Below are 23,899 nucleotides of genomic sequence, written 5' to 3' on the forward strand. Positions count from 1 at the left end.
GAGAACCAGCTGGCATTCTTGTTGGTGCATCTCTTGGAGGTTTTTTTTTGTTGTTGTTTGTTTTGTTTTTAAATCGGGCGAGGGTGTTGGCGCAGTCGTCGATTCAACGCCTGAAGTGCTGGCAGCAGCATTGGGGTCGGTGGGGTCAGTGGGTGGGGTTCGGGCAGTGTTGAGCTGGTCTTCTGTGATTTTGCTCCAGCTACAGCAGGGATCTGTTGGGTGCAGTGGTGTGTGGTGGATTTCCGGAAGGTGAAGTGGATGCAGCGATGGTCGGCCCAGTGGCGTTCGGTGGTGTGGCTGAAGGAGACGTGGGAGCTTGCGGAGAAGATAGGGTCAAGCGTGTGGCCGGCAGAGTGGGTGGGCGTTGTGACGAGCTGTATGAGACCGAGATTGGCGAGGTTGTCGATCAGGGTGGTGGAGTTGGTGTCATTGTTGTTCTCGAGGTGGAAGTTCAGGTCTCCGAGGAGGATGTAGTCCGTGGAGGCAAGGGTGTGCGTGCGAAGTCGGCGATGGAATTGCTGAACTGAGGCCAGGGACCGGGGGGGTCTGTAGATCAGGGTTCCTCTGAGGGTGGTGTTGGGATCAGTGTGGAACTTGAAGTGCAGGTGTTCAGCGGTGCTGAGGGTGCCATCTGAGTTGGTCGAGACCTTGATGGTGGTCTTGTGGATGATGGCAATTCCACCTCTTATTCCGTTGGTGCGGTCTCTGCGGTTGATCTTGTAGCCGTCCGGGATGGCTAAGGCGATGTCGGGTGCCGAGGAGTCGTTCATCCAGGTCTCTGTCAGGAAGGCGACGTCCGGGGAGATGTGTAAAGCAGGTCCTAGAGTTCGCCGGCGTGTTTGCATGCGGAGCGAGTGTTCAGGAGTATGCATTTGAGGTGGATGCCTCTTCCTGATCCTTGACTCCCTCAACTCAGCGCTGGGATGCCTCCGTGTAACCACACGCTTAACAAAAACGCCATACAATACAATACAATACAACCTCGGAGGCACAGTCAAAGGGCCTGAGGACAATCAGGGGGTTCCTCCTTTCAACTGCCCATGGTGTCAGCCTCCAGTCCCAGTGGTCCTCAGCAAGGGACATCCCAGAGAGAGATCCTCTTACTGCGCAAAACCTTTCAAGGAGGGGCAGAGGGTGCTGGCAGGAATGCACCTCTGGCCTATCCTGTAGTGCCACATCACCTCTCTGCGCTGGATTCCACCTTCCTGAACAGACCTCTGGGATGCTTCAAGATTACGTCGTTCTGGGGTTCCATGCCACATGGTCTCTGAAAAGCCCACTGCTCCCACTTGCGGACATCACAGCCATGGCCTGCAACAGGCCTGGTGTCTGGGTGCTGGCTGCAGATTGATGCCCTGCAGCTTTAACCCATCTCTCCCTCCTGGAGAGAAGACCTTCACCCTGGGGAATTCTTGCAGGGACGTGCTAGGCCTCTGATGCTACAGCTTGGGGAGGAAGGTAATTAATCCAGCCTGGCAGGGTCACACAAGACCTGGGCTCTGGGTCGGAGCTGAGCCAGAGGAATATGACGTTTCTGGATTACCCATTAGATATACAGATATGCCTTTCTACATAGCAGAATGATTCTTTTCATATAATTTAAAGTGCACTTTTGTGAGTGTATGGAGTTTGTAGGCACAAGAGAACTGAAAGTACCCGGTGTGGTCTCCTTTTCCATAGGAGTATAATGGAGTGTTCCTACAGTGAAACAGTAAAGCACACTGACTATTCCTTACATGTGTACCCCAACATTATAAGGCCTACTCAATGTCACCTGCCAACTCTGCATAATCCCTTCTGCTCCAACCTATCTGTACACAGCTCCTGGGCTGCTCATAACAGTAATCACCCCCTTGCAGCCACACACATGTCCAAATGCAACCCGCCAAGTGCCTCTTAACCTAGCTTCATCGCAGAGCCCTTATCTCACCAGGCAGACACTAGCAAAAAAGCATGCGCAGTTCATTTTACCATGAGTTTACATTGGGTGAGTCCCAGGTTATAAGGCTCTCCCACAATAAAAGGTTCAAAATCAGGTGATCAAAAAGCAAACAATCCAGGAGGTTGATATGGTCAGAACCACTTTCTCACACCAGAGCCTGTAAATTAAATACTACTAGTGGGCCTGCAGTACTGATTGTGCCACCCACGAGTAGCCCTGCAAACATGGTTCAGGACTGACACTGCAGTGTCTGCAAGTGCAGTTTTAAACTGTCATGTCGACCTGGCAAGTGAACCCTCTTTCCAGGCCCAAACCTTCACTTTTTTATTTTTTTAAATACAATTTTATTAAGGAAAATAAAATAATAAATCAGAGGACATTGACCACACAATAGTACAGTAAAAAGGAATGCATCATCAATACAGATTATGGATGTATATGAAAGCCCGTCAGGAATCGGTATTGGGGTCCCAATTGGGGATCAGACACCATTCACATTACAAAGGATTCAATAAAAAAGGAAGGGTCAACAAACCTTCTCTTTTTCTATATGCAAAGCACCCCTAAGGTAAGCCAAAGGTAGCCCCATAGGTTATCACTGGAGCTGCCTTGTAATATCTACAAGTGTAACTTTCAATTAGGAAGAGATAGGGATTTAGAGTTCGGATCCACTGAACACAGAATTTAAAATCACATCTTTCTGTGAAGATGGTTTTTAAATTGTATGTTTGAAAATGCCACTTTTAGAAAGTGGGCATTTTATTGTTTTACCACTCTGTGCCTCTGCCTGCTTGTGGAATCCACACTGGTTTGGACTGATAGTTGGGCAGTTTGTGCATTCCCTCTAGACAGTCACATAAAGGGAGCTGAGGTGTGCCCTGCATATCCCGATGGCCCATAACCAGGCTGATGTGCTTTCTTGAGCTAGAGTGGTGGAAGGAGTGGTCACGGACACCTGAAGAGTGCTGTGCCTGGCCTCTCACAATGCCCCCGGCAGTGTGTCCGGAGCCAAGGAAGGGCAAGGTAGGATCTTGTGGACAACAAAGAATTTCCTTTGAAGTATGCCTACTTCAAAGGCCAAAAGGGGTATAAGTATTGGACTTATAACCCCACCTTTTAAAAAATCTTATGGATAAAGAGGAGACTAGCAAGAGGAAGAGCTGGAGAGCTGCAAGAAGTAGGACTGCCCCTGGCAAAGCATATTCAATTCCTTCCGGGAGACAGAGGGTGATATACTGGAAGCAGCATTATAAAAAAATCTGCTTTCCGTTATCCCAAATGCTTTTCAACCGGGCCCCATTCCTCTGCCATTCTCATACAAGCTAACAATATCAGGATACTCAACTGGAAAGGAACTACTGAGTGATGTTTAATAAGATGTATAGCACCAGACCGGATGGTGCGTTAAAAGTAGTCTGAGCTTCAGTCTGTGCTTGGGCTTCTTGGCAGGAAAATTTACAGTTAAGTCTATCTGGCAACTTGGTAGAAAAGGAAAATGCTACTTACCAGTATGCATCTGTTCTTGGCATGTAGAGCTACAGAATCGTACACTTAGCAATAGATCACCACCTGGTGTTGGGCTCGGATGATTGCAGGTTGTTGTCTTCTTGGAAGAAGTCTTTGTAGTCACGAGATAGGTGACTCCTCCCTTGGACAATAATGCGCATGGTCATCGACTCCATCCTCAGATTGTTTTTTGCCATGATGAGAAATGATGGAGTTAGTAGAAATAAAGAGAAAGAATGTCCATGCGTGTGCATCTAAGTAAGAAGAGTACTGGAACGGATACAAGTCCTGGAGAGGCGGGAGGGCGTGTACGACTCTGCAGCTCCACATGCCAAGAACAGATGAATACTGGTAAGTAGCATTTTCCGTTTGAGGCATATGAGCTGCAGATCGTACACTTAGCATCGATTGTGCAGCAGTGTCTCCCCCAGAGGTGGTCGCTTGTATCCGTTGCAGCATACTGAAATAGTGTTTTAAGAACAGCTTGGCCTACTGCAGTTTGCTGCTTGGCTTGCACATCAGCACAATAGTGTTTAGTGAAGGTGTGTATTGTAGACCATGCTGCTGCCTTGCATATGTCCTCTAGTGGTATATTTCCTAAGAAAGCTATAGAGGCTCCTAGTTTGCGACTGGAGTGCGCTCTAGGAGGAACTGTTAGTGTACGTTTAGCTTTTTGATAGCATATTTGTATACACTTTACAATCCATCTGGCAATTCCTCCTTTAGAGATGGGAGTGCCCTTGTGTGGGGGAGAGAAAGATACAAATAGTTGTTTTGTCTTTCTGAAGGATTTAGTCCTGTCTGTGTAGTATAAAAGAGCTCTTCTAACATCTAAGGTGTGTAAAGCCCTTTCTGCAACAGAGTCCGGTTTTTGAAAAAACACTGGTAACTCTACCGATTGGTTAAGGTGAAAAGGGGTAATGACTTTTGGCAGGAATTTAGGATTAGGCCTAAGAACCACTTTGTTAGGATGTTTATGAAAAAATGGCTCTTGTATTGTGAATGCTTATATTCCACTAACTCTTCTGAGAGAGGTGATGGCAACAAGGAAATCAGTTTTTCATGTTAGGAATTGCAACTCACATTTGTGAAAGGCTCGAAAGGGGGTCCCATAAGTCTTGTAAGGACCACGTTTAGGTTCCATACTAGAGCAGGTTGTAACCTAGGTGGGATTATTCGTTTTAATCCTTCCGTAAATGCTTTGATTGCAGGTACTCTAAATAGAGCTAGATGTTGCCTGTTCTGTAAATAGGCTGCAATTGCTGCCAGATGCAGGCGTATGGAAGAGTAAGCCAAATTGGACCTTTGTAAGTGTAGAAGGTAGCAAATAATATTTTGGATGGAAACATCCAGTGGATTAATGTGATTATTTTTATATATATTGCAAATCTTTTCCACTTAGCGGCATAACATGCTCTGGTAGTGGGTCTTATAGCTTCTTTAATTATGTTCATACAGTCTGGTGGTAGGTTTAAGTAACCGAACTCTAAGACTTCAGGAGCCAGATCGCCAAATTCAGTTGGCTTGGTTCTGGGTGTCTTATTTCTCCATGGTTCTGTGTTAACAGGGATGGTGTGAGCCGTAATTTCTGATGTGGAACCAGTGAGAGATCTAGTAGTGTGGTGAACCACGGCTGACGTGCCCATGTGGGAGCCACTAGTATTAGTTTGAGAGACTGTTGTCTGAGCTTGCATACTACTAGTGGAATGAGTAGGAGAGGCGGAAAAACGTACTCAAATCTGCCTGACCAGTTCATCCATATCGCATTCCCCTCCGACCGTGGGTGTGGAAACCTGGCGGCGAAGGTTGGGCATTTGGCATTTTCGTGGGTGGCAAACAGATCTATCTGTGGATGCCCCCACCTTTGGAAGAATGGTTGAAGTACTTGTGGGTGTATCTCCCATTCGTGAATCTGTTGTGACTGACGACTCAACAGATCTGCTATCTGATTGTGAATTCCTGGAAGGTGTTCTACTGTCAGGTGTATGTTTTGAGGAATGACCCATCTCCAAATGCTCTGTGCAAGCTGGGACAGTTGCAGAGAGTGTGTCCCCCCCTGTATTTGTATATAATACATGGCTGTCATATTGTCCGTCCGGATTAGGACAGCTTTGTTTCGTACTTGTACCTCAAACGTTTTGAGTGCTAGAAAAATTGCTAGAAGCTCTAGATGGTTGATATGGAACTGTCTCTGTTGGTTGTTCCATTGGCCTTGTGTAGTATAATGCAAGAGATGGGCTCCCATCCTGTGAGGGATGCATCTGTTGTGAGCACTATCTGTGGAACAGGGTCTAGGAACGGCCGTCCCTTTGTCAAGCTTTTGGTGTTCCGCCATTGCAGAGAGCGATATGTACGGCTGTCTACCAACACCAGGTCTGTGAGCTGACCTTGAGCCTCATTCCACTGTTGTGCTAGACATTCTTGAAATGGGCGCATTTGCAGTCTCGCGTGAGGTACTATGAAGATGCAAGACACCATCATGCCTATTAGTCTCATGAACACTCTGGCTTGGAGAGACTGCTGGTGTTGAAAAAGTGAGACTATGGTCTGAATGCTCTATATCCTGGCTTGACTGGGATACGCTAGAGCTGTAGATGCGTCTATGGTAGCTCCTAGATATTGATGAACGTGCGAAGGCTCTAGGTGCGACTTGGTGTAGTTTATTGTAAACCCTAAGTCGTGCAATGTCTGAATTGTTTGTTTTGTGTGTTGTACACACTGGTTGAACGATTTTGCTTTTATGAGCCAATCGTCGAGGTAAAGTAAGACATGTATCTGTTGTCTTCTGAGATGTGCTGCTACTACTACTAAGCACTTTGTAAACACTTGTGGTGCTGTTGTGACCCCGAATGGAAGGACCTTGAACTGATAGTGCTGTCCTTGTATGACAAACCTTAGATACTTCCTGTGCGCAGGAGGTATAGGAACATGAAAATAGGCGTCCTTTAGGTCTAGTGTTGATAGAAAGTCTCCCTGTTGAAGTAGTGGGAGTACTTGTTGCAGAGTGATCATGTGAAAATGATCTGATTGTATGTAATGGTTGAGGGGCCTGAGGTCGAGAACTGGTCTTAGTGTCCTGTCCTTTTTGGGAATTAGAAAATGTACAGGGGGTAAACTCCTGTCCCCCGTTCCTCTAAAGGAACTACTTGAATAGCATCCTTTTGTAGAAGTGCTAGAACTTCCTGTTGAAGCAGAGTTATATGTTCTGTGGACATTGGACGCTGCCTGGTGGTATGTTTGGGGCGTTGCTGTGAGTTCTAGGCAGTAACCATGTTAGATAATCTGTCTTAAACACCTGCCTATTGTGAAGGAATTCCAGACTGGTAGGAACTGTGATAATCTGCCCCCCACAGGAGTGGAATGCTGTAGGGGAGGCAGAAGGAAGTCACAGTTTGGGAGTGGAAGAGGAGCGGTTGTTATTACCTCTACCTCTTCCCTTATTATTGTTGCCTCTAAAGTAGCTTTGTTAGAGGAGGTCTGTGTGTGCGTCTTAAAAGATGATGTTGTGTCTGTGCTGGTCTGCTTGGAGCCTCCTCTATAAAAGGAGCGGCGAAAAGAACTTTTAGTCTGTGGGGATTGTAATGCACCCATAGACTTAGCTGTGTCCGTGTCTTTCTTCATCTTTTCTAGTGTGCTGTCTACTTCCGACCCGATCAACTAGTTGTGATTGAAGGGCTGGTTCAAGATGGCAGTCTGAACCTCTGGTTTGAAAACTGAAATGCGTAACCACGCATGACGTCTGAGTATGACACTAGTGTTGACTGCTCTGGATGCTGTGTCAGCTACATCTAGTGCACATTTAATTGAGGCATTGGATATTAATTTGCCTTCTTCTAAGAGCTCTGCTGCCTGATCTTTGTATTGATCTGGGAGGTGCTGCATGAGTTTTTCTTAAAGGGAACAAGGGTCCTAAGGAGTCGCAATAGAGAAGTCAATGAAAATATAGACCACAATGAGTACTATATTTTAACTTACAAGCCCAGCCGGGCGAGGAATATTTTATTTTAGAGATAACAAGAGATTGGTTGACCTGAAGGGGGTCACATAAGAACATTTAGATAGGGCACAATCCTGTACCTATCCCGAGAACATAGAAAAACCATAGAATAAGAGAAAAAGGTAAGTAAAGAAAGAGGTTTAACAGGCAAGTAAAAATTTTCTTTGGAGCCAATTGTCGCTTGCAAATTAATAATCAATCCCCGCAAGTCTCAACATACAGTGTATACAGATTGATATGTGCAATGAGTTCCATGCAACACTGTTTTAAAGCGTCAACGTTTCGATCCCAAGGCTCCTAATGAACCGGGATCATCATCAGGACTGTTTAAATCACTGCCTGTTTATAATACGAACGCCTTCACGGGACCAGATACAGGGTCGTGAGGTCACAATTCTTCCTTCGTAGGGGGTTATCAGACGGAGGATTGAGTTTGCTCCTTGGGTTTTCAGGTCCGCGAGCATGATGCTTGCTTCATAATGGAAGCGGCGGTGGGTGGGAGGCAGAAACACGGGGGTCTTCTCCCTTTAACTTGACGGAGTGAGTTGGCTCCTTAAATATCCAGGTCCGCCAGCTCAATGCTTTCTTCACAATGGAAGCGGCGGTGGGTGGGAGGAAGAAACACGGTGGTCTTCTCCCTCTACTGGGACAGCGGACTCGCGATCACTCCGCCATTTGGCTCCAAAGAAAATTTTTACTTGCCTGTTAAACCTCTTTCTTTACTTACCTTTTTCTCTTATTCTATGGTTTTTCTATGTTCTCGGGATAGGTACAGGATTGTGCCCTATCTAAATGTTCTTATGCGACCCCCTTCAGGTCAACCAATCTCTTGTTATCTCTAAAATAAAATATTCCTCGCCCGGCTGGGCTTGGAAGTTAAAATATAGTACTCATTGTGGTCTATATTTTCATTGACTTCTCTATTGCGACTCCTTGGGACCCTTGTTCCCTTTAATAAATATATGACCCTTGGTCCAAAGGCCCCCTTTGGGTTTCCTTGTTCCTTAAAAAAAGGCATGAGTTTTTCTAGCTGGTCGTGAGCCCTGTCATAGCGTGAGAGTAAGGCTTGTGTGTCTGCTATGCGCCATATGTTTGTTGCCTGCGCAGCAATCTGTTTCCCTGATGCATCAATAACTTTAGATTCTTTGTCAGGCGGGGGGTGTCACCAGAGGTCTGGGAATTGGCTCTTTTACATGCATTAGACACTACCAAAGAGTCTAGTGGCAGATGTCCCTTAATATAGACTGGATCAGATGGTGCTGGTCTATACTTTTTTTCTATTCTGGGATTTAACACCCTACATCGTACTGGGTCTTTAAATATGTCTGGAGCATGTTTAATGACTCCTTTGATCATGGGTAGTATTTGTGTAGACCTTTGTGACTGCTCAAAAGTGTCTAGTAAAAAATCCTCATCAATGGCATCAGAGTGCATTGGAACTCCATGGTAAAGGGCAGCTCTATTTAAAAGATGATTAAACCCAATACTATCCTCTGGAGGGGAAGGTTTTGTTGGGTAGTACTGAGGATCAGAAATGTCTGGCACATTGTGTGGTGGAAAACCATATATGTTGTGATCCTTAGGATATTCTGGATTGACATCCTCATCTAAAGGGTATGTGTGGCTCTGGTACGTCATTCCCCCCACCTAGATCATACTCCTCGTCAGTGTGGTATGATGATGCAGGAGATTGAACAGGAGAAGCTATAAGTTCAATATAAGGAGGGATAGGAGAGGAAGAAGGTGAAGGAGAGGAAAGGTGCATTGGAGAAGTTGCACAATCCTTTTTGGCAGGAACCACAGGTGGAAGTGGTGTGTCTGCTGGTCTTTTTTTGTAAGGAATTGCTTCCACATGTCCAGTTTTTGGGTTGATATGGACCTTTTTCTGTTTAGGATCTGGTCTAAACAGTTCTTCCTCTTCTACAGTCTTTATCGGCGTAAATATTTTCGGTGCAGATAGTGGTTGTTTAGTGTTCTTTGCTTTAGGAGGAGTTATCGAGTCCTGTGGTAAATTCTTCGGTGCTGAAGGGGGTTTCGGCTTGGTAGGCTTGTTAGAGGGTTTAGGCGTCTCTGTATCAGGCCTTGGAGTCTTTGGTACAGATGTTGGAGATTTCGGCATGGAGAGTTTTGTTGGGCCTGCGGCGCCGGACTCTGGCTTTCCATCTTTATTTTTGGAACCAGAAGGTTTCGAAGTCGAAGCTTTCGGATCCGGTACAGTTTTTGGCTTCGGCGCCGATGTATCTTTTGGTGTGGGTGCCGAAGGGTCTTTGTCTTTTGGCACCGAAGGGCGTTTTGGCTTCGGTGTCAAAGAGTCCTTCGGTGTCGAAGGATGTTTCAGTGCCAATGGAGGAGGTGGAATTGGCACATGTTTTTTCGGTGCCGAGACACCGGATGGTGTAGTCTTTTTCCTCTGAGCCGAGCCCAAAGACGGGGCGTCAGAGGGTAGATTTCGATCTCGACTGGGACCCATGGGCGAAGTGCCGACCGCTGCTTTTGGCTTGGGTAGTGTATGTTGTGCATCGGCAGGGGTACTCATGGGCTGTCGAGATGGAATCGAGTCGTCTGAGTACTCTGCCCCCGATATGATCTGGAGATCAGGCGAGTCTTCCTCGGCCACGAGTGGTGCCTCGTCCTCGGAGATATCTTCGAGTGGATCTTGGTCCCTGGAGACTTCCTCTCCAACGATCTCCTCCTCAAAGATGGCCTCCGGTGCTGGCGCTGATCTCCTCATTTCGTGTCGACGGACCCACCGATCCCGAATGGTCTTCGATCGGAAGGAGGCACAGGCTGTGCAGGTCGACTCATCGTGTTCCGGCGATAGACAGAGGTTGCCGACCTCGTGATGGTCGCTATGAGGGAATTTTGCTCGACATAGCGGGCATCTCTTGAATGGAGTTCTGTCCATGAGGCGTAGGCCGTACAGCACCGATATGCCCAACGGCCCGCGTCAACGCACCGGAATGTAGCTGGTGATGTCGAAAAAGTCTATTTGATGTCGAAAATGTTTACATAAAGTTTCACGCTTCGAAGTAGCTGAAAAAGTATTTTCCAGCCGGAGCGGAAAACTTTCATCCAAACCCAGTGGCGGAAAAAAACAATCTGAGGATGGAGTCTATGACCATGCGCAGTATTGTCCAAGGGAGGAGTTGTTGGACCCGGGGTCACCGGTCCACCTAGGGTAGCCTGGCACAAGTTGTAAGGCCTAACTCCAAGGCAAAGTGTTGCACTTGCGTCACACTCAATACAGTAGTACAGCGCACTTCCACTCAAAAATGACACCACACCTTCTTTAGAAAAAGTAGAAAGGTTTTATCTCTTTTCTTCTTACTTTAGTTCCCGAATTACATCATAGTTAAATTCATCAAACAGTCCTCACCATGGTACTACTGACTTTGGTAGATACATGACATGGCAATTCTCTGAAATCTTATCACTCTAATTAGCCCTCTCATTACCAGCAGAATAATTATAACTGTACATTACCCTTGAGGACTCATTTTCATTACAAACATGAAGATACAAGGATTCAGCAGATAGTCCTACAGAATGTATACTCATATATTGGTTCAAGCAGCTGGGTGTCTAGATGGAAACAGGCAGGTTAATTTAGCACTTCATAAAATCATTTGGTCTATTCTACAACCGCATTTGGGACTGGCCGGTAACACAGTGAACTTTCTAGACTCTAATTCCTCTGTATAGAATATTTCCCTCTCTCAGTTAGGTCTTATTTCTGGGCCAGCATTATTCTTTCTTCCATCGATTGAGCCCCCTATATGCTGCAATCTGAAGTCTCTCTCTCCCAGGAAGACTCTACCCTGGCGTTGGAAATATCTAAATGTGCGAGTCTATTAGACAGGGTCTGCTGACTGTGGTGCAGATGAGCGGGTTCAAGTTATCCCAACGCCTGCAAGATACTCTCTGTCTGGCCAAATTCACTGTCACCAGTGATATCCTATGACGATCTTCCCTCCCCGCCAGACTAAGTTCCCAGCTTACTTCTTTCAGTTAGTTCTGTCAGACTTCCCAGTTCAGGGTAAGGCTTTGCTTTATTCGGGCCCGATCTCCAGGCAAGGCTTACTTCGGCGTGGGTAGGCTCCCCTCTGAGGCTGATTTCTACTTGTCTCTTGACCGGAGCTGAATCAGTCGCTTTTCAGCTCCTCCGCGGCTTCGATCGGCGCTCCTCAGCACTTCCGCATTCCTCCCACTTGACGGCTTCACACAGGAAGGACTCCGCCCGAGCGCAGCCCTCGTCAGCTTCTCTCCTCCCCTCCCGACGTCGCAGTGAACTTGCCGGGCAGATTTCAGTCAGCTTCCTCCCTCCAGCAGCTATGCCTGGCGGCTCCCGCTATACCACCACAGCGGGGGTAAGGAAACCCACGTCTGGGACACCCCATTGATAAGGGAGGGGGAAGACTGGCAACAAAAGGCGCCTTCCACCCAGCACTCATGGCATCCACGGTAAGCTTAGTTGCACGCTTGTAGTGCAGAGTCTCTGTTAGCCTCCGACAACACTGTTCTTCATTAATCCGGACTCCGTGCAGTTGATTTATGGCCTCACAGCGCCGATGACAAAAGCGCTTCAGGCGGTGACAGGGAGAAGGCGGATCACACCTCCGTTCTGGTCTTCCTTTTAGAGACGAATATCCCCACTTCCTAGCTCCTATTCCAACTACCCTCAGCTTATCAGGGTATCGCCAGGTCCTTTTTACCAGGAGCGCTAGAAGGGGGTGAAGGAGCTATCAGGAAGATAATGGCAGCAGGGCTTGGTCAACAGGCAGGGGGTCGCGTCAGGGGAGAAGAGTGGCCGGCCCAAGGGACGATCAACCTAACTCAGTGCGCCTTCCTCCCCACGTTATTGCCTCACTCCTCACCAGGTTCTCCTCACAACTCTCCTGGTGCACACAAAATGGCCGCCCCACCTTCCACCTTATATAGCCTAAGCCCTGAGTGTCCAGAGGGATCCAGAAAGTTCTGGAACCTCTCATGCCACCCTATGGCTCTAGGCTGTGAGGTGAAACTTTGGCAGTTGGAAAGCCACCATTTTGTACATGACCTGCTACTATTCCTCCATTTTAGAAGAGCACCTGCACTCCATTGCTAATTAGTAGCAATGGAGTGCCCAGAGACCTAGGGTCAAACACTAAAAAAATATAGTGGACACAAAAAGTATACAACAAGAAGTGAATAAAAATCAGGAGAGACCACCCAAAGGGCTGACAGGTCTAACACGAGTCACCTATCTCGTGACTACAAAGACTTCTTCCAAGAAGACATCAACCTGAAATCATCCGAGCCCAACACCAGGTGGCGATCTATTGCTAAGTGTACAATCTGCAGCTCATATGCCTCGAACAGAGTATTTAAAAATACCCTATTTTAAACTTAAAGTCTGGTAAAAAGCATCATCAATTTTGCAAAGTGAAATGAGGAAAATCTCTAGATTATTTTCAGATAACAAAGTATGACCTTTGTAGAAATGACTGCTAAGGCATTCTATGGTGGTAAGAAACGAGCATGCGTTTGACCTTAAAAATCTAGTAATTTACCTACAACTCTTAAGGAGGTGAAGAACAATGCTCTATAAAGCTTAGGCTTTGCCATTCAAATGCATTCAAAAGTTTGAATAGGCTAAGAATCTAGAAAATGCAGTGTCCTTTCTAAATTATTAAAATATTACTATAGTGACATACTAGAGATAAGATATACTAAAGATGCCACAAAGCGCGAGTATATGTAAAAGCTCAAACAGAGGAGACACTCATTTTCATTAACATACCTGTCTACGATATTCAGACATGGGTTCATAAACTGTCCAGCCATTTTCAGAAAATTTTTCTTCATTTTGAAATGCAAATAAAAGCTGCAAATGAATAAACAATTAAGTGCTTTAAAATACAACAAAGGACTTATATATTGCAATAGTCAGTAACAGTTTATATTGGAGGAAAGTCAATAATTTTTTCTGTTAAAAAACAGTCTTATAAAGTGTTCATCCAACAATGGTTTCCTGGCACTGAAAGGACCATCACAACAGACTAAGGCCACGTGTACGACAGGTTTTAGATCCTGCAAACAGAATCGGGCAGTTTGTGACTGCTATAGAACCTTGTCACATGTACTAACTAAATTTTGCGAGTTGGTAACTGATTACCAACTTGCAAAATAGGGTTAGTGAGACGGTATTAAGAAGGGGGGATTATTGAGAGCATCCCTTCCTAATAGTGAGTCGTAGAGGGATATATAAATGCGTTGCGCCCAGAATGTGATAGCAAACAATTCTTATTTTACTGACTCAATGAAGGAGGTGGCAAACCCTTCGCAAACAGGAAGGTGTCCCAAAGGTACCTTTCCCCTTTGTGAATGTGGGCGCCAACATTTTTTAAGAGCAGGCTGCATTAAAAAAAATGCTTTATTTAAAAGCAATCAAGACATGGTGGTCTGCTAACCCCAGCAGGACACCATCCCTGTGATCACAATGGGTCGCAAACTGTGATCTGCCTCAAGAATATTGATGCAGCAGGTAAATTGTGACTGTTAGATCTGGGGGTCTTTAGTTGGCAGAGGTAGGTACCAATGTCCAAATAGGGGCCCTTGCTTCTAGTTAGGGTAAGGGGGATACACTCTTTAGATAACCCCTGCTCACCCCCTTGGTAGCTTGGCACGAGCAGACAAGCGTATCAAAGGCAATGTATAAAGTATTTGTACCAACAGTCACAGTAACACAGTGAAAACACCACAAATGGACTCCACACCAGTTTAGAAAAATAAAGTGTTTTTTATCTAAACTGCACAAGACCAAAATGACAAAAATCCAACATACACAGTTCAAGAATATGATTTTAAAAGAGTTCTAGGGTTTGCGTCAATTTTAGCCCATAGTACCTGTAGGATGCGACAAAAGTTCTTAGCAGCAACTGCAGCGTTGAAAAACAAGCAATGTGTCACTCCTGAGACCTTGGGGAGGCGATGCGACAACCCCGCTGCACGCAGCGGGCATGTTGTGACGAATCCGGTCTGTATGGGGAGCGATGCAATACCTTGTATGGATTCCAGGGTGTGGGTTCTCCGGTAGAAAGCGTCTCACACAGGCACGATACGACGATCTTCGGGGCAATGAAGATCTTCGGTACAGCGGCACAGCGTTGATCCTCTTCTGCCTTGGCCCCTTGATGCGTTGGACTCTGCGACGATGTCCGCAGCGACGGGATGCGGTCCGCAAGCAAGCGGTGCAACGGTTCTCACAGCAACGACAGGCTCTGAGACGATACTCGCAGCAACAGGAATCTTCCCGCATCGGGGCGATGCGCTCCGCATGCGAACGATGCGTCTGTTCTTGCAACAGGTGCTGCGACGATCTTCGGAGACGGAAATCTTCTCGCACTGTTGACGATGAGCTTCACAAGCGAGTGCTGCGTGCAAATTGTAGATTTTCTACTTTTCTTCTTTGTTTTTGTAAATCTTTTTATTGATTTTAAAAACAAATAACAATAAGGAACGTATCAGGTGCCATGCAATCAGTTACATACAAATATCATACCATTAAAAATCAGGGTAGTAGCGACATAGTACACAGGACACTGAGACTCAACACTCCTAGACAATCAAAATTATGAAATTAATGAGGGTCGCCCTCTCAAAGCGTGCTGTCCTTCGGTCCCGCAGCTCACAAAATCAGGATAATAAAGCTCGTTACACCCCTCTATACTAAGATCGTGAACAGGATACATTACAGTCCTTGTATGTAGAAGATAGACAAATCTGAATAATGACGCTCGCATTGTCACCGTAATACTGAAATAAGGGTTCAGGATAATTAATAAGATAAGAAAATAAAATAAAATGAACAAAGACGCAAAGCGTGCAACACCCCCACCCCCCACCCTGCACCCCTGCTTGTAGCTTACGCCAAACCCCAATTAGCAGTGTGCCTGTCGCCCCATCTAAACTATAATAACAATAATAGTAAATGGAGGAGGACCTTTGTACAGGCTCCCGGCCTCTCCCCTCCCGCTAACTCTGAGCCTCCCCATAGGTAAGGATATTTAACGATTACACAATCTGGCTAAGATCGGGGGATTCATTACTCGCCTACATCTACTCCCGGTATCAACATTATAAACAGAGTCCCGCACATCCACCACTCGAACAAATGTCTTGAAGGATAAGCTGTTCTCAGCCTTGGCCAGTTCGATCAGGCACACGAATGTTCTTCAACCAAACAGTCGCCATCTTGAAAGAGTCAAAAGTCCAGAAGTGTTTGTTTGGCTGAACACAGGAGCAAGCCGGAAACATCAGGGCATATTCAATCTCGTTATCACTGGGTCCCATCCACGTCGTTAAAAACTCCGGACGTTGTTTCAAGTCCCGTTTCACTGAGTTCGGAAAGAGCGAGCGGGCCACCTTGTCAAACCACTCCTGAGTCCTCACATGAGCCCTCAGATGTACTGTACGGCGCGGTTTTCCCTCCGTCAATGTTAATACGGAGCATTGCTTCTCCACAGGGACTCCGATACATAGCCTTTCGCTGATTTGCGGGTCAGAGTCTTACTCCTCTCTCGTTGTATAGGGTTGATGGCATTGATTAAACCAGTTGCTGTGGACGCCACTACTCTTGCAGTGTCATGAAATTGAACAAAAGCTGCTGTCACATGTCCCATTTCGAAAGCAAAAGCATCCAATTTGCGTTCCAGAGCTTGGGCTCTCCGTTTCAGGGAAAGGTGAAGACCACCGATAGCCGCCATTAGAGCTGCAAGCGTAGGTTCAACCCTGGCCATCGCTGATTGTACCCCCTTGTTGGTGACATTCTGGTCTGGTGTCGAAAACCCCTTAGTTAGGATATGTCGTCCCATGATATCCGTGCGACTTTTCCTGGACCCCCTGAAGGGTTGGGTTTGAATCCTACGCAGGTCTATATTGGGTGCCATGTCATACATTTTCTCCATGGTCGGTCCTTGGGCTCGTAGGGATAGACCCACTAGAATTAAAGATGATGACACCTGCTCCAACCAGTCTGTGTGCAGGATGTTTCAGAACCATCGTCAGGATGTGACCGCATCCGTCGGGTCATCTTTCTGACAGTTTCCAGTCCGTTCACGGTACTGGCTCCGTCAGTTAATACCCAACTCGCATCCGCGGTGTCTGTGAGATGTTCCTTTGCAGTGCCAATCAGTTTGGATGTTCAATGCGAAGATCGGACGAAAAACTTCACTTCCATTCCGGTGGACCGGCTCCTCCCGAACTCCTATGGCCGATGTTATTCAACTAGGTGCCGGCTAGATTTCTACTCGAGGCCCCGGCTTCAGAGCTGATGTAGGACGCAAACTTCAAGACGATATTTCTCCGTTCTCGAAGCTGATGGAACTTTCGGGGTCTCACGGTGCGGTGATATTTTGATTCGTCTACACTGGAGCGATGCATAGGCACAGGATATCTAGCAGGATCTTGTAGCAGGATGAGGAGATCTACGGAGCCGGGAGCCTAAGCGGCCATATTGTTCGCCAGCTTGGCTCCTCCAAGCTCTACTTTTCTTCTTGTCCAGCTCCTCAAACAGCAGGAAACAACCTCCAGAGGCCCCACAAATGGATCAAGCTCTCCAGGCAGGTCAGAACTCACACAGCAGAGTTCAGGGGAGAAGCTTGGGGTGAAGTCCTTTTGTTCCTGGGACTTCTCAACAGGAGGCCAGTTATTCTCCGGCCCTTGGGGATCTCTTCAAGCAAGGGAACACAGCAACAGCAAAGTCCTTCCCTTCTCCTTGGCAGAATAGCATCTGCGGGTCAGCCCACAAATACACAGCAGGACAGTCCTTCCTCTTCAGTCTTCCAGCTTTTCTATTAGGCTGAGGTTCCTTCTTGATTCCAGGATGATCTAAAGTTCTGGGGTCTGGGTATCCCTTTTTATTATACCAATATTACCTTTGTTCTCTGAAGGCAGAGAGGCCTTTGCCTAGTCCAAACCAGTTCTGGTCAGTCCTGGAGCACTCTGTTTACATGACTCCTTCTTTATTTGAGAGAGAGGGGCTGAGTCGTCAGTCGTCCATCAGGAGGTGGAGCCAGCATTGTGGAAGGCAGGCACAGCTCTATTCAGGCCCAAGTGCTATCCCCTACCACCACTCACGATGCAGATGGAGCTATTCACCCCCAGTTCTGTCTCACCCAAGCTCCTGGAGCCACCCCATCCCCTGTCACTCACAAACCAGACAGTCAATTCACAAACAGGCAGAGGCACATAGAAAGGTTAGACAAGAAAACAGCCACTTTCTAAAAGTGCTGTTTTCAAACACAGGAATTAAAAGCCATCCTTCCTAAAAGATGGGATATTAAATTCTGAGTTCCGGGATACCAGACTTCAATTTTCTATCTTGGTCCTAAGGGAAGATATGCAGGTAAACATTATACACAGCATTCCCCATTCTAGCCTATGGGCAAAATAGTCTTTCAATAGTGAAACAACAAAATTGGCAGTATTTTACTATCAGAGCATGTCACTCACACTAGTACATGCTCTACCTTTCACATACACTGCACCCTGCCCAGGGGGGTACCTTGGGCTTTCCATAGGGGTGTCCAATGTGTACAGAAAGGGAAGGGTAAGGCCTGGCCAGTGGGGACACTGGTCAGGTCAGTATGGCAGTTAGCAACTGCACACAGGCACTGCGGTGGCAGGCCTGAGACACCATTTTAGGGCTACTCATGTGGGTGGCAAGACTAATGCTGCAGGCCCACTAGTAGCATTTGAATCACCAGCCCTGGCACACTCAGTGCACTTTACTAGGGACCTACTGGTAAAACAAATATGCAAATCATGGATAACCAATCATAATAACATTTTATGCAGAGAGCATATGCACTTTAGCACTGATCAGCAGTGGTAAAGTGACTAGAGTCTTATAGCCAACAACTACAGGTCAGGAAAAAAAAGGGAGGAGGAAGAATTAAAAGGTTTGGGGATAACCCTGCAAAAAGGGCCATTTCCAATAGCGACCATATAGGGAACCACTAAATGTGTCTGAGACACTATAAGTACATTGAATTTTGCAACTTCCTAATTGCGAGTCGCTAAAAGTCACAATTAGAAACAAGCAAAATGTTTCCGTCATACAAGTGGACCTAAGGGCCCAATTTAGATCATGGCAGACGGCGCAATGTTCCAACCGGGCAAAGAAGTAAATTACTCTGCCGCTCTGGTGGATGGACCACCCACCAGATTTATAAATGACAACCAAGCTGTCAGTCATTTATAAAGCACAGGCAGGAACTGACGTCACAGGAAAAAGCAGCCTACAGACGGACTGCATGCTCATTCTACCTGGGCCAAAGTTGCTACCACTGGGTTGGCATGTGGAGTTTCTATCCTGGACCTATGTTAGGCAGCTACATGGGCATCTCTCCATACGTTCAAAAAGCACTATGTTGGAAATTTACTCCTGACAATGGCAGAAGTTAACCTTCTTCTAGGGTTGGGAAAAAAGTTGTTGTTGGGAAAATGAACTTGCAAATATTCAGATTTTTGCATGAGCAAATCTACACATGCATATTTGCTCATGCTAAAATGCTGTTCACAAATATTTTCTAGGAGCACTATTTCTTGACCTACTTCAGTAAATTCGTGGGAATTCAAGAAAGCCCTATAGCTGCACTTAATGCACGTACATATGCCTGGGTGCAATTTTGAGCTTTCTTTAAAAAAATTGGGCCCCAAATTTGATCTGGCATTGGCCATAACTATTTGCATTTATTAAAACGATGTCTCTCTCTCTTGCTCTGTATTGGCAGGCTTCACTGTAAGTGACAACATTCTGCTCTTTCACAAGGAGCATATCTGCCTAACTGCATTATTCAGTGCCAGTAACTACTGTGGCAGTGTGTGCTTTTTGAGACCAAAATAATAATTTTAGCATTTGCCAATGTTTGTTATAATGATGAGGGCCCGGCAGCTCCTACATCAATAAGGTTTTACAAAAACCATGCCAAGATAAGTCACACATTGACAAAACTAAAAAGCTGACCACTAATTTCAGACCTAATGGCTTTGCCACTGCTTGTTTATTTTGTTACCCATAATCTTAATGAAACCGGTTACACTGAATTTCCATTTTGACTATTTTTGGGAAATACTAGCATGCTTCAACACGTTACTAAATGATGATACAAAGAAATGGTTCCTGCTTTAATTTTTTTATCACCATTTTATTTTGAAACCACAGAATCATCAACCTTGATTTCAAGCTTCCACAAATATTTGTATCAAATCGGAGAGCATTCTGGGAGCATTATACATAGCCTCATATTGCTAAACCTTGAAAACGTGTGAACACGTTTTTATACTGTAACCAGTGTCCAGTCAGAGCTTACATTTACATAGAATGCTCACTCACCCTAATAATAAATGCCTTCAATTAACTCCTTCGCTGCGGCGGCTATTCCACCGCAGCGCTAACGGTCGCGGGCAGGCGCGCGGCTCACCCGCGCTGGTGGCAGAACCGTTCCGTCCCGGCTCGCGAGTGAGCTGTGCTTGTGACGGAACGGTTACGTCACGGCCCGCCCGCTTAATTAAACCCTCCGCGCAGGCGCAAAATCAGCGCCGCGCAGGCGCGGAGGCCGGGCCGTGACGGAACCGTTCCGTCACCAGCACAGCCCACCCGAGGGGCGTGACGGAACGGTTCCGTCAGCAGCGTCGAACAGGTTAATAAAGCACAGGTTACTTACCTTCGGTAACGATATATCTGTAAGAAACTTTAGTTAGTTATATTCCTTAGCTTAGAATAACTACCAGGCTTAAGACTGGATCCGGAAAGTTTTTGTCAGCAGTACCCCTGCGCGTCAGTAGGCGTCGTCTGCGGCTCCGCGTCCGTCGTTGGCGTCGTGATCGCTGGGATGACGACGCTGGAGTACTTAAGACGCCGCCCTTGCGCGCTGACGTCAGTTCTGTACATAGCTTTCAGCGCCAGGAACGTAGAGCCATGCAAGAAACCAACACTAGTGCCATGAAACTAGGGCCATGAAAGGGATGACCTTAACCCTAGATATCGGTTCGCAGAACGGGGAGGATGGGTGGGGAAGAAGGTTGGCGAGGGTGCGCCCAGGGCGGTCCCCCTCATCAAAACGGCGCGCCTGGCCCTCCCTGGAATGACAATTCACGACCAGCCTCGTCGGAGAATTCGGTGTGTTTCTGGCGCAATTGCACCAGTGTCTCTGGACTAGGGCTTGCAGCCTGCGCGGCCTCCAAGTTCCTGATTTCCCCCTCGAGCTTCTCTAAAGTAGAACGAATAGAACGAAGGACGCCTGCCTGCTTAGATGTACACTCACCCCGGATGACGGCCTTGAACCCCTCCCATAAGGTGGATTCGGACTTCACCCAGCCCACATTAAGATCAAAATAAGTGGTGATCGCGGTCTGGATGTCCGCACAGAAGTCGGGGTCTCGGAGGGCTGTAGGGAGAGGCGCCAAGTAAAAGCCCGCCTCGGGAAATGGGTAGGGCGTAGACGGAGCTGGACAGGCGAGTGGTCAGAAAAAGTGCGAGCCATGTGCCTTACATCGGAAAGCCAGGACAGGACGTCCGGGGAGGTCAGCCAAAAGTCTATACCGGACCAACAGCCCCGCGCGCCAGTGAAGCAGGTGCCCTCACGCCCCACGGGGAAGGAATGTCGCCAAACGTCTGAGGGCATTTTCGGTGCAAATAGACGAAAGAGCCGCAGCAGCGCGTGGGTGAAAGGATTGGGAGCCCGACCGATCCAAAGCAGCAGAAGGAGTAACATTTAAGTTGCCGCCCCAGATTATCGCCGTAGGACCGCAAGAAGAGATGAGGTGCCAGACATGGGTGAAAAAGTCTGCATCATCACAGTTGGGGCCATATACTGCAGCAATCGTGACGGGCTGTGCCAGTAGCAAGCCGTGTAGAATCACATATCTACCCTCCAGGTCAAGGATTGCCCTGTCTGTCTACCAAGGAAGGCCCCGACGCATCAGAATAGAGACGCCCCTGGAGTATGAAGAATAGGTGGCAGAGTGGGATTCCCCCCAATACCTGGAGCGGAGTTTAAAAATAGTCCCCGGCAGCAGGTGTGTCTCTTGAAGGAGACAGAGATCAACTTTATGGCGCTGTAGATGGGAATGGATCAGGCGGGCTTTGCGATGATCATTCAAGCCACGAATATTCCAGGATCAGCACACCAACTCAGCTATGAGGTGACAAGAGCGACATTGACAACATATGCAGCAGTGGCAGGGCCCACAGAGGAGCGCAACAATCACAAGCAGCAGAAGGGAAGGGGGGCAGTGTTCAACGATCCGGACCAGGGGGGATTAAAGACCCCCGGAAACAAACCGCCGGTGGGTAGGGCAAGAGTGACTGTGGCGGGAAGGTACGCAAGCAATTAGCGGATAGACAGTGCCTAGAACGCAGATCTCCGAGAGGGATAATGAAGGCTAAGCCCCAGGCAACACTAAAGGGAGATGGCATAGTGGGAGAGAATGTGATCCAAAGAGCCACAGGGCGACCTAAAAAATCAAGCACAGTGAGCAGGACCAGGACAAAATCAGAGAGCACAGTGAAACATGACTCATAATATCAGGAGCAAATAACCAAAGCAGCAGGCATGTTACAGTGTCAAAGAAGCGCAGCACAGTGTCAGCAAAGGAACATGTAAAAACCAACAGTGAGCAACAAAATGGCGGCGCACTGAAGCCACCTCTCCAGTAAGAGAGCAGTACACCCCAAGTTCCCCCCTACCTCCCCCGCCCCGTCCCAGCGCAACAACCAAAGCACAAAAAACCCATACCACCCCGCACCCACTCCAACCCCCAAATAGGCTGAGTTAACCTCACCCCCCCCACCCCAGGAACCCACAACTAGGAAGGGGGAAGAGCAGTGAAAGTAAAGGGAATCATCCCATGAGGGCATGGCAGGGCTAGGCATTCTCCCCTGCAGAGAAGCAGGGTGGCCAAGCAGTAGAGTCGTCGAACATCATTCAGACACTAAGTAAGAGTTATTGAACTAGTAAAGTCTGCACTTCTCAGTCATTGTCACTGAGGCGGACAGCTCCGTCAGGCTGGGACGTGGAAGGGGAGGAACAGGCATTTTTTGTCCAATTTCTTAGCAAACGCCAAGGCCTCTCTGGGGTCAGGAAAGACGAGTGTTTTAGAGCCCTGACGAACCCTGAGCTTCGCTGGATAAGCCAATGAGTAAATAACCTCGTGTTTTAGGAGAAGGCGCTTGGCAGGAAGAAATTCTCTCCTTGAAGCCTGGACAGCAAGGGTATAGTCGGGGTAAAAGGAAAGTGCATTACCCTGGTGGGTGATGGTGCCCTTGTCGCGAGCCACCCTAAGAATGGCGTCCCGGTCCCGGTAATTGAGAATCTTGGCAATGATAGGGCGGGAGGCAGTCCTGGGCCGGGACGCAGCCCGAGAGAGCAATGGGGGCGCTCTACGATGAAAACCGGGGATAGGACGTCACCAAAAAGTTCCCATATCAACTGCTTCACAAAGTCCTCCATCTTAGGAATGTTTGTGGACTCCGGAATGCCCGTAATGCGGAGGTTGCTACGCCGGGAACGGGCCTCCAAGTCCTCGTTCTTGTCACGGATGAGGGCCAGGATCTTATCCATCAGTAGAAGTTTCTGCCGGTCCTGTGTGGCAGCATCTTCAGCGTCCGAGACCCTGGTCACGACGTGGAGGAGACGGTTCTCATGGGAGCCAATGCGGGCATTCACTGTGTCCAGAGATGCCGAGAATTGGTTAAGCTGGGCGGCTATACCCGTCACCGTGGATTTGACATCCAGCATAATGGCATTAAGGTAGTCATCGCGATTGGATGGGGCCCCCAAGTTGGCCGTAGATTCAGCATCCTTGGAGCCTGTACCGTCCTGGCGAGAAGACTTCCGGAGTTCAAATGCAATCTTGGGCTCTTTGGGATGGTTTTTCCCATGACTGAAAGACACAACAGCAGGATCTCCAGCAGGCGTCGGAGCCAGGCAACCCAGCCAGCCAGCCAGCCAGCCAGCCACAAAAGGGGGGCGAGACAATTGGAGGTGCCGCCGAGACCGGGAACCCAGGAGATCCGAGGAGGTGTCGAGGCAGCAACACACAACCACCCGGCCAGTCCTCCACTATCCAGAGATGAAGGATCCACCAGGGCGCTCCCCACCAGACAGGGTTAGGGGAGCGAGACGCTACCGGGCACCAAATAGAACATCAAGGAGTCGGGCCGGGCACAAGCAGCCCCAGGGAGTCCACAGGTGCAGGGGCAGCAGATGGCAGGGGTGCCCGAAGTACAATCGCGGTGAAAGGTCGGTGGGCTGGCAACGGTGGCGGCAAGATGAGAGCAGGCGAGAGAACCGATGAGGCCACAGTTAGCTCAAATGACAATCCTGGCATCTCAGTGCCTAGGCAGGTCGAAGAACAGAGAACAGTGCAGGACAGGACCCAGGGAACAGAGGGGAGCCCACTCGCAGCCG

At 47.7% G+C, this 23,899-nt stretch overlaps 1 protein-coding gene across 1 annotated transcript in view; it reads right to left on the reverse strand.

Annotated features, from left to right (window-relative positions):
• The window catches only part of MTM1 (myotubularin 1), a 405,405-nt gene that overhangs the window by 229,594 nt on the left and 151,912 nt on the right, over positions 1-23,899 (reverse strand). Inside the window, exon 7 of the mRNA XM_086918601.1 lies at positions 13,225-13,308. Within this exon, the coding sequence (XP_086774727.1) occupies positions 13,225-13,308 (84 nt within the window). The remainder of the gene's footprint in view (positions 1-13,224; positions 13,309-23,899) is intronic.

This window comes from Lissotriton vulgaris, chromosome 4_1, assembly GCF_964263255.1.
Source record: "Lissotriton vulgaris chromosome 4_1, aLisVul1.2, whole genome shotgun sequence".
Taxonomy (NCBI): Eukaryota; Metazoa; Chordata; class Amphibia; order Caudata; family Salamandridae; genus Lissotriton; species Lissotriton vulgaris.